General features: G+C 42.8%; 1 protein-coding gene and 1 pseudogene across 1 annotated transcript in view; one reads left to right on the forward strand and one right to left on the reverse strand.

Moving 5' to 3' along the window:
- Window positions 1-12,855, reverse strand: part of GSR (glutathione-disulfide reductase) — a 42,212-nt gene extending 29,357 nt beyond the window's left edge. Inside the window, exon 1 of the mRNA XM_043893429.1 lies at window positions 12,473-12,855. Within this exon, the coding sequence (XP_043749364.1) occupies window positions 12,473-12,769 (297 nt within the window). The 5' untranslated portion in view covers window positions 12,770-12,855. The remainder of the gene's footprint in view (window positions 1-12,472) is intronic.
- A 3,934-nt stretch (window positions 12,856-16,789) lies between these two features.
- On the forward strand, window positions 16,790-17,189 carry LOC122687790 (annotated as a pseudogene).
- The last annotated feature ends 994 nt before the right edge of the window (window positions 17,190-18,183 follow it).

Below are 18,183 nucleotides of genomic sequence, written 5' to 3' on the forward strand. Positions count from 1 at the left end.
TCTCTATGTTAGAAACAGACCACAAACTTGACTCGGCCTTCTAGCAGCCAATACAAAGGAGAACACAAATAGCTGTAAGATTTTAGTAAAAACCAGTCAGTTGTTTAAAAGTTTACTATTCATCATAAAAAAATATAATTATTCAAACTCCTTAGAGAGAAATTCCTCCCAACAGTCCTTGTAAATTATGATGTATGTGTTTACACACATTTTTGTGTACATTTGTTTATTTCCTTTTGATCACACCCTAAAATTTATAGCTTGAAAAAAACTGTGGCTAAGAGTAAGACTAATTAGTACTTAGGTGGCAATATTGTACTGTAATTATGTAACATGATAAACATCCCTACATTAGGCAATCATATTACAATTGATAAATACATCACAGTGACAGGCTATACACCTTAAATTTACATGACATTACACATCAATCTTATTCAATTACAAACTTGCTTTTTTTTTAAAAAAAGAGTAAGCCATTAAAACTGCACACACTGTTTGGCACACACCATTGGAGCTTAGCAATGCTGAATTTAGGACTCTATTACACTTAAACGGTCACGTATTATGTTCCAGCATCCAAAGATACATAGAGAAGGACGTGCATTCACTGTCACAGGGGTTAACAGGAAACAGGGTAACTATCCATCAGCAGGGAAGCAATATTAGAGGGAAATCACCGTACATGGAGCCTGTGGAATACTCTGCAGTCCTTTAAAGGCCTTCTATTTACTGTTACAGAAGGATTTCTTAGAATCTTAAGTGACAAAAAGAAAGCTGCAGAACAATTTGTTCTGTATATTCCAATTTACATTGATATATATTTGCAAATGTGCACATCCAATTAAACAGTTTGAGCACATACTCCATGATATTAACAGTAGTCATCTCTGGGGAGGGAGAAAATGTTCATATTTTACTCCATATATTTTCTATAATGTCATTCCTTACTTGTGTAATTTAGACAAAGAAATAAACCAAAATGACTTTATCTGGGTAGTGGAATTTAGATGGTTGACTCTTGGATCGCTCTTACCTGTTTTCAGTGTTTTCTGCTACACAATTATTTTTCTTTTACAGGAAACATTTGTTAGGTTGGAATAATTTATATCAGGTGCTCATAAGCTCTGCTGTCACGACCATAGAGAACTAGGCGGGCTCTCTGGATGCCTAAACAACACAGGCCTGGGGCCAAGTGTATGACTTTCGAGTAGTTCCTTTTTTTAGAAGTTTAACCATTCATAAGGACTGATTAAGGGCTCACTCACTAATGCCAGATATGATGCAAAACAGAACACTAAATGGACACAGACTCTGCTCTCATGGAGCCATGGTCCTGACCAGAAGGAGGTACTTCGACTGTCCAAGAAGCCAACTCCAGAGGCAGCAGCAGAATCACCCACATTCCCTAAAATCGCACACTCTTGGGCCCGAAGTCAGAGGAGGAAGCTGGTAGAAAATTACGAGCTTTAGGAGGCAGAGAATCTGTCTAGCACACTTTGGGACCTGGGGCTAGGGCTGAATGGAAACCTATGACCTTGAAGTACTCCTCCTCCTATTTTGGCAGCTCCTAGTGACAGGCCTCCAGGGGTTTCCACTGGTTTCCGAAACCTCAAACACTTCAGTGCAACACAACTATCAGATGCCTCTTTGACGTGGAAGAAGAGAAAACGATTCATTACCTACAAAGCTGAGGAAGCCGGGGTGGAGAGCTCTATGTAGCCCTGGTCAGCCCTCCTTCCCACTCTGTAGCTGAGGTTGAGCACAGACGTAGAGTCAGACAGACAGGAGCCTGAATCCTCTACTTGCTGGCTGTTGGCGGGGTAAGTTTCTAAACCCTTCTGAGCTGTTTCCTATTCCACAGAACAGGACTGATAATACTTACATTGTAGAGGTTTTGAGATGATCAGAGATGATGTATGTAAAGCACCTATTTTCTAATTCATGATAGTTCTGATGATGCCACTGACCTCTCTGAATTATTTCTGCAGTCTGCCGGCTCTTCTGGTGTAGAAAAGCCACATGGAAAAGTGTGTGTCTTAGTCGCTCAGTTGTGCCCGACTCTGCGACCCCACAGACTACAGCCTACCAGGCTCCTCTGCCCATGGGATTCTCCAGGCAAGAATACTGGAGTGGGTTGCCATTTCCTCCTCCAGGGGATCATCCCAACCCAGGGATCGAACCCGTGTCTCTTGCATTGGCCGGCAGATTCCTTACCACTGAGCCACCTGGGAAGCCTGAGAGTCCGATGATACCTGTGGCAAAATTCACAAGCGTCACCATTTAACCAAGGTCTGGCCTTCTAACCTACAATTCTGCCAAGACAAGTAAAAACATCACATTAACTTGGCTAATTTGCAATCTCATGGGTCTAGAATGTCACCGGTGCTTAAGTAACAGTAAGCTTCCTTCCTCTGGTTTCTCCCTTTCTGTTCCTCATCACGAGTTGCCTATGGTGTCTTCCATCCATTTTCCTTCTTCTCAGCCTAAAACCTAATTCAGGACTGAGGCAGGAGCACTTAGCAAATGGCAAATTGTCATTGACTAAGCAAAACACTGTCAGTTTATCAACACCTTCTTTCAGCACAATCTTTCAGTCATATTGTACAAGACACTGTTCTAGGGGCTCAGTGTTGATGACCAGAAGAGATACAGATCTCTGTCTTTGGCGACTGTCACCATTTTAACACCCATTGCTAATAAGCCCCTGGACGCCACTTACCCACATCTCTTCACAATTCTGACCACTCCTGATGTGTGTTTTATTTCTCCACAGTTTAGCTTCATTCTGACAGCATCCATCAGAAACAGGATCAGATCTCAGAGGTGAAGGGCTCAGTCCTACAAGACTGTCCTAACCCCCATGTCAGTCACCCAACACAAGTCCAGATTGTCAGCTGTGCTTCTGACGGACCTGCTATAGATCCAAGATTCCAATGACCCCACCTTCCACCGTCCTTTCTTGGGTTTGATTAATTTGCTAGAGTGGCTCACAGGACCTAGAGAAATGTGTGATGAAACATTTTACTCAAGAGATTACCAGTTTACTATAAAAAGCTATAACATAACTCAGGAGCAGACCAATGGAAGAGATGCGCAGGGTAAGCTATGTAGGAAGGGGTGTCGACCCCTCATGCCCTCTCTGGGCACACACGCCACTCTCCTCGATTCTCCAAGTGTTCACCAACCCAGAAGCTCTCTGAACCCTGGCCTTTTGGGTTTCTCTGAAGGCTTCCGTTACACAGTCAGGGTTGACTAAATCATTGGCCACTGGTGTTATCCGACCTCCAAACCCTTGTCCTTGCCTTCCCAAGGTCAGGGAGTTAGGCTGGTTCCTTTGCCAACCAGCACCTATGCTTATATTCTTTCCATCAGACACCTCATTAACATAAACCCAGGTGAGGCTGAATGTCAAGGCACCTTTATCACTCATCCTATAATAAATTCCAAAGGTTTTAGGAGCTCTGTGCCAGAAATGGGAACAAAGATCAAATACGTATTTCTTATTATAAATCCAATTATCACACCCTGGCACATATTAAACATTCAATATCCATGTCTTTTACCTTCAAATTTCAGATGAAAGTTAGTCTGGGAAGGCACCTAGCTTGAAAGAAGAGTGAAAGTATTCTATGTAAAACAGAATCTAAAGCAAGAAAATGAACTTATGTAAGAGGTATTCAAATGTTAAAACTAAAATTGCGCTCAATTCTTATTTTAGCAGAACCTTAGATTAACGTGCAATTTCCCAGTCCCAGGGATCAAACATAAATGAACTGCTACTCTGGGGCAATCAGGGGAAACCAGATTCAGCTATGTGAGACAAGCTCCTCTAGGGTGTCACGTTCCTCTACCACCTGACACCCACTGAGTGACATCTGGCCCCACATCTCTTGCTCACCCCCAAAAGAGAAAGGATCTAGGATCCCATAACCTATTTAATATATCATGTTGCAACACTCAGTGAATAAATGGTTATTAACTGTGACTGTGTGAAATCTGCTTAGAAATGCGGAAGGTCACTCATATTTCCACAAAATTCTTTAATTCCACTCGGCCAGAAAAATTCTCTGTTGCTACTTGTGCAAGATACCTTTTACAAGCAAGAAGGAACTCTGAAGGATTAAGAGGCAGCCTTTCTTTTACTGGCCCTGCAAATTTAGTGGGTTCTGAGGTGGATGGCAAAGCAACATTACTAAGACTGTTGCAAAAGATTAAACAATCAACAAGGTAAATCAAAAGACTTCAATAATAGGATTTACCTGCTTCAACGAACCCCACCCTTTCTGATCACTCCTTTCTTTGGCACTTATGAACATAGGTGTGCCTCATTTTATGAAATACTCAACTCATGAAACAATCAGGATTATTTTCTGGTTTTGAGGGATCTTTGTCAATACTGAAGGAACTAATGGCAAGGTTCCCTAAGCTGAGCTCTCCTCTTAGTAAATGTTCATTTAAAAATGCATGTTCAACCTTGGGAAAGTGTCAGTTGCTCAGTCGTGTCTGACTCTTTGCAACCCTGTGGACTATATAGCCTGGCAGGCTCCTCTGTCCACGGGATTCTCCAGGCATGAATACTGGAGTGGGTTGCCATTTCCGTCTCTAGGGGCTCTTCCTGACCCAGGGATCAAACCTGGGTCTCCTACATTGCAGGCAGGTTCTTTACAATCTGAGCCACCAGGGAAGCCAACCTTGGAACATCGTAGTGAAATAAGACAGTCACAGAAAGATAGCTACTGCATGATTCCACTTACACGAGGGATCTAAGACACTCAAATTCATAGAATCAAACAGTGGAACGGTGGCTGCCAGGGCTGAGGGTGGGAGAGGGCAATGTGGATTTACCAATTAACGGGCTCCAAATCTCGATAAGCAGGAAGTTTTAAAGACCTGTCGTACAACACTGTACCTACAGTCAGCAATACTGTTCAGCCGCTCAGTTGTGTCTGACTCTTTGCAACGCCATGGACTGCAGCACGCCAGGCCTCCTCCCTGTCCATCACCAACTCCCGGAGCTTGCTGAAACTCATGTCCATCGAGTCGGTGATGCAGTACTGTACACTTAAAATTTTTTAAGAGGGTAGATTTCATGTTAAGTATTCTTACCATTAAAAAGTATGCATGTTGAGCCTACTGGGGCTATAGATACTATAATGTCAAAGTACACGCTACTACCTCCAACTTAGTGTATGATTTACCTGTTATACTACGTAACTGTTTGCAGCCTGAAGGGAAGAAGTGTTAGTTGCTTAGTCATGTCCGACTCTCTGAGACCTCATGAACTGCAGACCACCAGGCTCCTCTGTCCATGGGATTCTCCAGGCAAGAATACTGGAGTGGGTTGCCATTTCCTTCTCCAGGGGGTCTTCCCGACCACACGCAGATTCTTCACCATCTGAGCCACCAGGGAAGCCCTGTATACAGCCTAGACGAATACAGACAACAATTCACCAGATGGCTGTTTCTCAGGCCTCTTTTAAAGCCTCCACTCCTCCTGCTGGCCTCTCCAACTGGTGTGTACAGCACAGCTCACTGTGACATTAATGATCAAGAAGACTTTTGCTAGGTACAAATTTTCCATTATAAAATAAGTAAGTCACGGGGATGCAACTACATACAGCATGGTGACTACAGTTAATAACACTATTTGAAAGCTGCTAAGAGGGCAGATCTTAAAAGTTTACAAGAGGGGACTTCCCTGGCAGTCCAGTGGCTAAGGATCCACACTCCCAATGCAAGGGGCCCAGGTTCTATCCCTGGTTGGGAAACTAAGATCCCACAAGCCACAACTAAAAGTTTGCATACCACAACTAGGACCTAGCTCAGTCAAATAAATTAATTAAAATAAATTTTAAACACTGAGAAAAAAAAAGTTCACAGGAAAAACTTGTAACTATGTATTGTGACAGATGTTAACTACATTTATGGTGGTGATCATTTCACAATATATACAAATATCAAATTATCTGAAAGTAATATATATATTAAAAAAAAAGACTTTTTGTCCAGGGATCAACACTTACCCCCTAACTCTCACTGGTTAAGAACCCCACGCTGATACACAAAAACTGGGTTAGTCTTTATCATTGCATCAGTATATACAGCAAGAACACTGGAATACATGCTCCTGCAGGCCCTGGGGCAAGGGAATAGTAAGTCAGAAAGAACTTTCCCCTCAAGCTTACTCTTCCCACATCTGCGTGGGCAGAGAACAGAGAAGGGCCCTGAACCACAGCGACCAAGCTCCCAGAAGGCTCTAGTTCACCTTGGCTTTGGGCAATCTCTGCATTTTCCCTTGGTCTGCACTTGATCATGAGACAAGCATGATACAGGCAGCCCTCGGAGATATTTTGGGTTTGGCTCCAGACCACCGAAATAAAGTGAGTTACCCCAAGAGTCACATGAATTTTTTTCGTTTCCTAGTTCTTACAACAGTTATGTTTACACTACACTGTAGTCAATTAAGTGTGTAACAGCACTGAGAAAAAAGGCACAAAACTAAGAAACACTTTATTGCCAAAAAATGCTAACCGTCATCTGAGTCTTCACCAAGTCGTGTAGTTAAAATCAAAGATCACTGATGGCAGACCACCATAACAGATACAATAATGAAGAAAAAGTTTGAAATACCACGGGAGTTAAAATGACACAGAGACATGAAGTGAGCAAATGCTGCTGCAAAAATGAGATGTGGGCAACACAGGGCAGGCCCAAGCCTGCAGTTTGTAAAAAGGAAAGACAAACACAGAATCTGCAAAGTGCTACAAAATGAGTTACATCTCTATTTACCTTATTGCAGACTCCACAAAAATGAACTCAAAAATTATCTCATGTATTCTCCAGCCCTCAGAAATGAATGACTTGCAGTAGGTAATACAAGATTATTTACTTCGAATTGAATCCTAGGGAAAAACAGATGATTTCTTTCAGCTTCCCATTTTTAATGTCTAACCTGATCCAGAAAAATAAAGACTAATTTAAGAGTGGAATCATGTTATTAGAGCTACACAAGCCTTTTTACCTAGTTCGTCCACTAGACGTTTAGTAGCAGTACTGGCCTTCACTGCTTATTTCCACATTGACCTTGAGGGCAACAGAACGTGCCACCCCAAAATAGTGGGCCACCCCATTGCCCATGCCACTCCTCTGGCATTATTTTGAAGTGAAGACAATTTAGAAACAGCACACACAGGAGGAACTCTGATCTCCCCACCTTTCTGCTGAAAAGCAAAGCTAACATTTCAGCTTTCTGCTGAAAAGCACAGCTAACATTAGTGAAGGTGTTTCCCACCCTATCCTATACTAGCAGGAGAAAAACCCTTATCACAGGAGATGGAACGGCAGCAATGAGAAGAATCTGCACACGCACACACACACACACACACACACACAAAACCTTATTAAAGTAATCCTTATCTTCTATTAGTTTCCCCTCACATATTTACCTTCCCACAATTTATTGCCTCCAGATGTCCAAATCCCCTTATCCTTGGTTACTTTTCCACAATTTGTCACCCTCTGTTAATCTGTATTAAGCTTCCAGGTCTACGAGTTCCTTCTTGCCCAATTCTTTTCTGTGACACTCATGTGTGCATGTGAAATAAACCTTTTCTCCCATTAATCTGCCCATTGTCAAGTTTAATTTGCAGGCCCCAGCTACTGAACATAAAAGGGAGAAGGAAACGTTTTTCCTTCCCTACAGAACACAGTATGGGACACAGTCATCGCAAACCTCAGCTTCTTTACAGCTGTAAGTGATAAACTCTCAGTATACCAACACAGGTCACTCATCCTGAAAATGCCTTCTCCTTGGAAGGGGCCGACCCCATTGTATCACAGAAGGAACAAAAAGCATCCAGGAAAAGGAAAACTGTATATATGGCAAGCAGTCACACTACATATACACCCATGGAAGGCATTTACTCCGGAAGCATGAAATTATGAAAGCAGGAAATGACTCGTGGACCAAACTCATTATCATCTGACCCCGACAACTGTGCAGGGTTCACCAGATTCATTCTCTCGCTTCCACGGAGTTGAAGTCTTTGCACAAAGACTTCCTACGAAGCCTGCAGCACTGTGTCTGGCTCAAGTACACCAGAATCAGAATCAGGCTCTTCATAAAAATATACCTGCTGGAGCTTCACTCCAGACCTGCTAAATCAGAAGCTCTGAAGTGGACACCCACCTGCTAGATTCCAAAACAAACTTTTGTTTTGTTTTGTTTTGTTTTGAATTTGGCTGCACCAGTTCTTAGTTGCAGGATCTTCGTTGTGGCATGCAGGCTCTTTAGTTTTGGAATGTGGGATCTAGTTCCCTGACCTGGGATCGAACCCAGGATCCCCACATTGGGAGAGTGGAGTTTTAGCCACAAAATGATGACTGGTTCCTAAGAGGCAGAAGAAGGTTCCTTCTGTGTAGCTGAGAAAAATGATTAAAAATGTTCATCAAGTCATAAATTACTCCACACAATGACACCAAAGCCACGGCTTCTGATGGCTAGGCTGCTAATTCCATAGATTATTTTATGCTTGGTTTGTTTTCAACCACATTTCAGCTGACACTCAATTTGTTCCTTGGTAAAAATGAGGGTCCTAGGCTAGAACAATGCTTCTAAATTCCTGTAAGGTTCTATGTGAGTCTGATCTTTAATGAAATGAAAGCAATAAGGCCCATGCCCCATTTTCATAACGCTAAAAGTATTTAATTTAAAGGACTGTCAAGGGCTTCCCTGGCAGTCTAATGGTTACGGCTCCATATTTCCACTGCAGGGGGCATGAGATTCATCCCTGGGAGGGAAACTAAGATCTCATAAGCCGCAGAGCATGGCCAAATAAATAAAGAACTGTCCTTTACTTGAAATTATAAGCTTCCTACTTTTAATAAAAAAACATTCCTGATAAAAATGATAGTAATACAATTTTTTCAAATGGTCATTAAAAAAAATTAAGTCAGCAAGCTTATGTTAGTGCTTCCTACTTAAAAAAAAAACTATAGTAAGACTGAATTAGTAGAGCTCCAAAATCATTTCCAACTCCATCAATCCTTGAGTCTAAGCTTTCACGAAGGAAGGCTAAAAACAAAAATGTGTATTTTTTTGTTAAAATCCGCATGGAAAATTTAGAAATTACACATAATGATCACAATGTAAGCTCCATGAGATGGGGATTTTTATCCACTTTGTTGCTAGGACCACAGCATCTAAAAATGTACCTATAAACCTGGTATACTAATAAATAAGCAAATAATAATGAAACAATTAAAACTTCTGTGTGAATTCATCCACAGCAAAAAATTTAAAAATCCATCAAGCTTGAGATCTGTGTATTTTTTAAAGTTTATGCTCTTAAGAATTATTTACTTATTTATTAAAAAAAAAAAAAAAAAAAGAATTATTTACTTATTTATTACTTTTGGCTGTTCTGGGTCTTTGTTGCTGCCCATGCAGACTTCTCACTGTAGCGGCTTCTCTTGTTACAGAGCACAGGCTCTAGGCGCCAGGGCTTCAGTACTTGCAGCACGTGGCTCAGAAGCTTTGGTGCACAGGCTAAGTTGCTTGCTCCACGGCATGTGGGATTCCTGGACCAGGAATCGAACCATGTCCCCTGCATTGGCAGAAGGCTTCTCATCCACTGTGCCACCGGGGAAGTCCCTAGATTTATATATTTAAGAAAAATACTGGTTGGAGAGTCAAAAGTAAAGAAACCTCTATGTCAATTTCCCAAGGGACATCTCTCAACAGTATAAACACCTCGACCATAAAACCACTTTTACAGTGTCCTTTTCCTGCTCAAAATCCTTCCATAGTTCACTGGGCTTCCAGAAACTCTATATTTTTACTACCATCTGCCCCTCAGCTTCTCTCTCTCATTGGAGACACCTCTGCTCCAATCAAATTTGATTACACAACACACCCTGCCTCTGTGCCTCTGTCCCTGACCTACCCTATCAAAAAATGATATACATCCAGTTCAAGTTCACAAAGATATTATTATCTCTATCCCCAAACTATTCAATGTGCCCAAGCAGAAGTGATCAGTTCTCAACTACCCTAAGGGAACCTTACTCTGGTGCCACCATACTCTGGGGTTGACTCTCTACAATAGATTTTGCTCCCCTATTGTATTGTAAACTTCTAGAGGGAAGATACCTTTGTCTACAAATCTTGATATCTACCCTTTTCTCTCAACCATCTCGAGTCCAAATACTTCACACTTAAGTGAAGTGGAAGACAGGAACAAATGAAATGTGCTTCAATTTTCCCTACACCTGTTTGGAAAGCACTGCACATAAGGGGTTTGCTATGGCACCTGCAGATAACCCAGATAAGGAGAATCCTGGGACAAATCTAAACTCATGTTTTATCAATTAGTTATTATCTTCTCTGATAGTCAAGGCATACTACACCCTTCCTGGCATTTCAAAACCAAATCCAGTTTGATACAAGCCCAAATGGCACATCATAAAAATATGAAATAGGGGATTTTCCCCAAGAGATCAGTGTTTATTGAAAACTAAGTTGTGGTAGCAGAATGAGATAAGTAAAGTGAAAGTGAAGTCACTCAGTTGTGTCTTGACTCTTTGTGACCCCATGTACTATATAGCTTACCAAGTTCCTCCTTCCATGGGATTTTCCAGGAAAGAATACTGGAGGGAGTTGCCATTTTTTTGTCCAGATCTTCCCAATCCAGAAATTGAACCCGGGTCTCCCGCATTGCAGGCAGACGCTTTACCGTCTGAGACACCGGGCAAGTCCCAAATAAGTAAGGCCAGGTTCTTTATAAGGAAGCTAACTCCCAAGCTGTCCTTTGCTAGCTCTCCGAAGTAGTTGATGTTTTTTTTTTTTTTTTAAACTGGAAGTAGCTGATCTCTTAATTCATCTGTTTACATTTCTAACAGGAATCTAAAAATGGTGGCATCCCCTTCTTGATTAATACCAATTAATCAAGGCAATGATAAAGGATGCCACAGGCTAATTAGGACATTCACGAGGAAGAAGGAAAACAGAAAAGCAGAGAGGGACTAAGATGGGCAGCTATCAAGTGATGTCACAAGCTGTCCGGGGGGCCTCTTACGGCACCCCTCCATCTGTTTTCTGCAGTCAGACTTCTCCGAGGCTCTGTCTGGACTAAGTTGTCAAGGTGCAAGTTGATAATTAAATCGGGATTTTTCCTTTCGTCGTTCTCACTTCGGTTTTGAACCTCAAAAATGAGCACTGAACACTGGAGACAGTATCCTGTCTCCTTTAACCTTTCACAGCTGTTAACTGAGTTTCATTCACATACGGTTACTGAGCAGGGGCTTTGTTAAAGTGATAAGAGGCTGAAAACACACAAACCCGTTTCTGCCTTTAAGGAGTTCCCAGTGTAGTGTCATTTAAGCATCTCTCTCCAAAGGAACTTCAAGAAACCATTCCCAAGCCAAGGGACTCTTAGATACAACTTTTTTTTTTTTTTTTTTTTGGCCGCATGCGGGGCACGCGAGATCTTAATTTCACGACCCACGGATCTAGTTCATGACGCCTGCAACGGAATCGCGGAGTGTTACCACTGGACCTCCAGTAAAGTCCCTCGGTTACAATATTTTAATACCAACAGCAAGTAAGTACCTTACCCAAGTCCTGCGATAGAAAAGCCCTCCTCAATAACTTGGAAACTAAACTTGTTTTTTAAATGAATAGTTTCTGAATCACTGGATTTACAACCCTCTTTGGCGAAGAGGTAGTTTTAAAATCCCGCCCGCCCCCCCCCCCTCCCCGCAACGAAAGATCTGTAAAATCATTTAATAGTAAATCCTACATTCCACATAAACTGCAGTCGGTGATTCTCAACCTTGGCTGCAATTCAGAATCACCAAAGCCGAGGTTGCCCCCAGGTTAAGCAGAATTTTTTTCAACTCCTCAGGTGACTTGAATGTGCAGCCAAGAGAGAGAACAGCTGCTGTAAATCATTCTACCCTTGAAACTGAACGGAGAGCCCCAGGATCCCCAGTGAACTACACACGCTCCATCTTTCCTCCCCCCTCCCCAGAGAGACGCGGGCGAGCTGCAATTATTCTCCACGCAGTTTTATGTTTCAAGAGTCTGGTGTCGAGCTCCAGCATGGAATACAACAATACCCCTCCACTCAGAGGAGTGAGGATGTAGGAAAGTTAATCACCTCGGGCCACCGTTAGGATGACACCTGCGCCAGAAAGGTTGCAGGCTTAGCTTTGGGGGTTGCGGATAAGTCCTTTCGTACTTCCTTCCTCTACACCCGCTGGGATCCTGACTCCGACCCGCGCGGCGAAGCGGAAAGCGCTGCGCCGTAGGGGGCGGGGGGTCCATCCTGGGGCCGGGGTGGAGGTGGATCGCACTAGGGAAGAACGAGGCTGTTCCTGCAGGGAGCGGCGGACACAAAGTTGGGCTTCGGGACGCTGCGCGGCAGGGACCCAGGCACGAGGAGAAGCGCCAGGAACCAAGAATACTCACGCATGTGCCGCCCAGCTTGTGTCTCTCCACCACGGCCGCCCGGGCGCCCAGCTCGGCCGCCCGGCGCGCGCTGGCTAGCCCGCCCGAGCCGCCGCCGATCACCAAGTAGTCGTACGAGATCTCGGCGCCGGCGATGGGCGGCGGGCACGGCGGCTGCGGCTCCTGCTTGCACGCCATGGCGCGGGAGAAGGCGCGGGCTGGCCCGGCCGGAGGTGGCGCGGAGCTAGGGAAGGCGCGCGCCGCCCGCAGCCAGCCGTGTCCCGCGCTAGCGATTAGAGTCCGGGCCAGCAGGGCCATGCGCGCGGAAGTGCGCGCCTTGGGGGTGCGGCCGGGGGCGGGCCCGGGGAAGGACGGGGGCGTGCGGGCCCCGGGGCAGGCGCAGCCTCACGGTGACTAAGCACTCAGCCGCAGCGCGGTGCTCCGCAGGGAGCGGGGCGGGGTGGGGGTGGAGCCCTCGGGCTCGGCTGCACTGGGGCTGACCGGAGCCGAGGGGCGGTGTCGACCCCTCTACGTCCCCTCGTGCCCGCTAGCCAGCTCGCCGTGCTCCATAGGGGGATGTCTTTCCAGATCTCGCCGCCTACGTGTTCTCCCCAGAACCTGGGTCCCCGCATCCGAGTGGCATCAGCTAGATGTAGGTTTCTGAAGTCGGATGGGTGGAGGAAGGATGAATGCCCCTTTTTGTTCCCCCAGCCTTTTCTGAGCGAGCCCCTTCGGAGTTGCCAGTGGCGCCGGACTTCTCCAGGAAAGGAGACTTGCCCACAATCATTTTGAGAGTGATGTTTCTCAAGGTTTAATCCGCAGACCACCTGATCCCTGGATCCTAACCCAGATCTACTAAATCGGAAGCTTTGGGGCAGGACCCAAGCAATCTACATTTTAAACCCTCCACCCAGCCCCCATCACCACCACCAGATGATACGTTAAGCATGGTTTGGGAGGCTTTGGAACAAATGTTTTTGTGTTCAGAAGTTGCAGCATAAAGATAGCGTAGAGTTGGACACACAAAAGCATTTCCTCCCAGGCTGTAGAGACTGAGGTGTCAATTTAGAGTATCTGGAGGCTCTCAACTCCACACCACTTTGTGTGGCCAGCGCCCGTCACTCACGAGGCCCAGAGCGTTGTAGGCAGAGGACTAAAGTTACGGTCTCAGAGAAGCTTAGGCCCCGCATGTGCAAGGAGAAGGAGAATCAACCGCACTCTAGTTAGACTAGTATCCAATTCTTTAAGTTTTTGTTTGGATCATTTTTGTTTTCTTTTCCTGATTAAAAAGGAATAGAGGAAAAAATGGGAAAGTTCCTCCTTTCACTAGACTGCCATGTAGTAAATGTAGATGAAACTGTTGAGTTTTTACAACTATCATAGTGATTGCTGTGTCATTAAACATTAAACCACTGGGTGAAAGTTTGAGGAGGAAAAAGTTATTTACACAGTCAGAATATGTCCCCAAAGATTGCTTACTGATCACACAGGGGAAACTGGTGGCTTTACAGTAGTTCACACACCACCTTATTCCAGTGGTCAAAAGCAAATATAGTGGGACAGCTCTCATTGTGTGCCTGGCGATGCAATGCAGTAAGAAGAATAAACTTCACTTATGTAGTATTACTGCTAAAAATCCATAACCTGAATCTATTCATGAAAGCCACCTGAATCTATTCAGAAAAAAGCCACAGGGTGGGAAATTGTACAAGTAACTGGCCTGTACTCTTTAAAAGCTATCAGTGTCTTAAAAACAAAGCAGGCTAAGGAACTAGTCCAGGTTAAAGACTGAAGAACTAAGAGAATGAAAGAACTAAGAGAATGAAGGGCAAAGTTTGATCCTAGATGGGATTCTGGACAGGGAAATTTTCCTATAAAGGATGATTGGTGAAATTTGAATATGGCCTGTATAATATACAATAATACTACATCGATGTTAAGTTTCCTGAGTTTGAGAATTGTACTGTGGCTAAATAAGAGAATAGCTTTGTTCTTAGGAAATGTGCGCAAGTACTTGGGAGTAAAGAGTCTGAGTCAGAGAAACTTGGTTCATATCTGCCTTAACCCCACCCCCACCCCCCACCAGAGGCGCTATCATAGTCACTTAATCCCTCTAAGAGTCATTTTCTTCATGTGTGAAGTAGGAAGGCTGACAGAAAGAAGACAGGCATGTCAAACAAAGAAAATAACTTAAGAGTGGAGGAAGTGAGCTAGCAGTAAGAGGAAGTAGTAAGCAGAGCAGTGCTGGTTGGGGCAGTTCACATAGGCAGCTTGAAGGGGACGATGGGAGATGGGTAGAGGAGTCCTGGAAAGGCTTGCTAGTAACCAGGCTAAGGTGTTTAGACATTATTTCACAGGCAGTAGACTCTGGAGATTTCTCAGAGGTGTTTTTCCCTGGAAATAGATGAAATGGATTGGAAATGGTGAAACTGGCAGTTTAGGAGGCAAAGCTAATATGTGTTAGTATAAGAACAGACAGGAAGGAACAGATTGGACAAACTAAGAAAGTGAAATTGACAGGTTGGGGAGAGGGCACAAGATTCAAAGATGAACCAGGAAATATGGGAGGACAATGATGCTATAAAGCAAATATAAAAAGATGATGAAAGGAGGTCAAGGTCTACATCTCTGCTGGTTTTAATGGAGAAAACTTTCCATCCCCTAAGTACATAATTCTATGCAATATGTTGAACAAAGATTCATAATGTATTATTTGAACCTAAAATATTTTATGTTCAGGACTTCCCTGGTGGTCCAATGGCTGACACTCCATACTCTCAATTCAGGGGACCTGGGTTCGATCCCTAGTTCAGGAACTAGATCCCACATGCTGCAACTAAGATTGAAGATACTACACGAAGCTAATGACCCAGTGCAGGCAAATAGATAAATAAATAAAAATATTTTAAAAAATATGTTCATGTAAATATTTTTCCTTTTTGAACTTCTGACTTAGGTGGGAAGGGATAAGTAGCCATATCCCCAGCACTTGAAGACTTCAGACTGTACCTAAACTTTCTCTCCTTCAAGCAAAGAAATGTCAGTTAAAAAATTTAGTAAATGGAGCTAATAAGAGGTAGTTTCAGGATTCTGAGAATGAAAATCAACTAGGTTATTCAAGTGTGGCAGTCTTATGACATCATTATAATCTACCGTAATTTGTAAGGAATAGCAGAGGAAAGCATCTATTTCATGTTTTAATAATTTCATCATTAATTTTTTCTTTGGACCACTAGATAATTTTAGGTGATTCCACAAAGACACTGTGAAATATCTGTCAAAATAATAAAGTGCAAGTGAAAGTTAGTCACTCAGTTGTGTCTGAATCTTTGTGACCCCATGGACTGTAGCACACCAGGCTCCTCTGTCCGTGGGATTCTCCAGGCAAGAATATTGGAGTGGGTTGCCATTTCGCCAGTGATTAATTTGGATTGAACCAAGCACTGTCCTGAAGAGCTTTCTTAGGGACTTCTCTGGTGATCCAATGCCTAAGATTCCACACTCCCAATGCAGAGGGCCTGGGTTCGATCCCTGGTCAGGGAAGTAGATCCCTCATGCCACAACTAAAGATCCCACAAGCTGCAATGGAGATTGAAGATCCCACGTGCCACAAATAAGACCTGGCACAACCAAATCAATCAATCAGTAGATATATTATTTTAAAAATACCTTTATTAGGCATGATGGTAAGAGCTTTCTGTTATCCTCTCTTGAACCCAAGAAATAAATAATATTATCATCTCCATTTTGTAAATAGAGACCAAGGTGCAAAGAGAGTAAATGCCTTAACTTGAATAAGATGATACAGTTGGTGAAAGGCAGAGCTCGGATTCAGATCCTGGAGGCCTGACTCTAAACCATATTTTCTTAACCATTAATGGAAAGAAATCATCAAAGATACGGGTCTCAGTGGAAATACAAGATCCAACTTTTTTATGTGGGTTTTTTTTTTGTTTTGTAGGAGAAAATGTTGAATATCACTTTTTATTTTGTTAAAAGAGCTTATGGCCTCATACTTCCCTGGTAGTCAGTGGTTAAGAATCTGCCTGCCAATGCAGAAGACACTGGTTCACTCCCTGGTCTGGGAAGATCCCACATGCCTCAGGGCAACTAAGCCCATGCACCACAACTACTGAAGCCTGTGCCTAGAGCCCATGGTCTACAAGAGAAGCCACCACACTGAGAAGCACAAACATTGCAACTAGAGAGTAGCCTCTGCTCACCACAACTAGAGAAAGCCCTCACACAGCAACAAAGACCCAGTGCAACCAATAAATAAATAAATTTTAAAAATTGCTCTTCCCTTCCGTGGCCATTGCTGAAACACTATTGGCCAAAATGAAGTTCAATCCCTTGTGACTTCTGACCGAAGCAAGAACTGAAAAAGACATTTCAATGCACCTTCCCACATTCACAGGAAAATTATGTCTTCTCCTCTTTCTAAAGAGCTAAGACAGAAGTACAATGTTCAATCCATGCCCATCCGAAAGGATGATGACGTTCAGGTTGTATGAGGGTCCTACAAAGGGCAGCAAATTAGGAGAGTAGTTCAGGTTTATAGGAAGAAGGCTAATGGCACAACTGTCCATGTGGGCATTCACCCCAGCAAGGTGGTTATCACCAAACTAAAACTGGACAAAGACTGCAAAAAGATCCGTGAACATAAAGCGAAATCTTGCCAAGTAGGAAAGGAAAAGGGCAAACATAAGAAGAAACAATTGAGAAGATGCAGGAATAAAGTCATCTTGTCTACAGCTTTCATTAAAAACTGTCAAAATGAAAAAAAATTTTTTTAAATTGTAGCCTCTCCCTATGCATTTTTTTCTAAAGTGTAATTTATAGGAAATGTATTCATGACTCATAAATGACATTTATATTACAACTCTGTCTTCTTTTAAGCTAATAGGTCAAGAGATATTGTTAAAAGGAAGGTAGAAATGGTACTTCAGTAAACAATCTGAGAAGTCTGTACAGGAAATAGAAGAAAGAAACACAAAGAAGCTTGCACATCCCAGTTGCTCAATGAAATATAAATTTCTTATGATGCATATGTGAAAATAATTAGTTATTTATAAGAAGGATAGAAATAATGAGAAAAGATAATATAAGGATTACTCAGTTACACAATTTCATTGTTTTGTATTGAGAAAATGAATAAACACTGAAGAGACAGAGAACAATAACTATAATTGAATGTGAGATTAACAAAAAGCAAGTTTTACAATAAGAGGAAGGAATTTTCCCAAGGGAAAGAGCACGGCTCCTTTGTTGGAAAATGGCCACTCCCTCAGAAGATAGATCTAGACGGAAATCATATATGCACTGATTACCTTTTTCACCCTTTTGATCTCTAATTGTTTTACTGATTATTTTCAAAGAATATGGGTGGGGGAGATTATTAAAAAGCTTTAGAAATAACACATATACCTATTCTGAATCTAAACATGTTTTATTATTTCTGTAATCACTTCTTTTTTTACAATGTATATTTCATCTCCATGACTTACTTGTTTTGCAAGTTTATGCCTCTTAATCTCCCTCACCTGCTCATTCATCTACCCATCACCTCCCACCCCAGCAGCCACCTGTTTCTTCTCTGTGTATATGACGGTTTCTGTTTTGTTTTGAGTGTCATTTGTTTTGCTTTTTAGATTCCACATATAAGTAAAATTATACACTATTTGTTTTTCTCTGTCTGACTTATTTCACATAGCACCGTACCTTCTAGTTTC

Source organism: Cervus elaphus, chromosome 32 (assembly GCF_910594005.1).
Source record: "Cervus elaphus chromosome 32, mCerEla1.1, whole genome shotgun sequence".
Taxonomy (NCBI): Eukaryota; Metazoa; Chordata; class Mammalia; order Artiodactyla; family Cervidae; genus Cervus; species Cervus elaphus.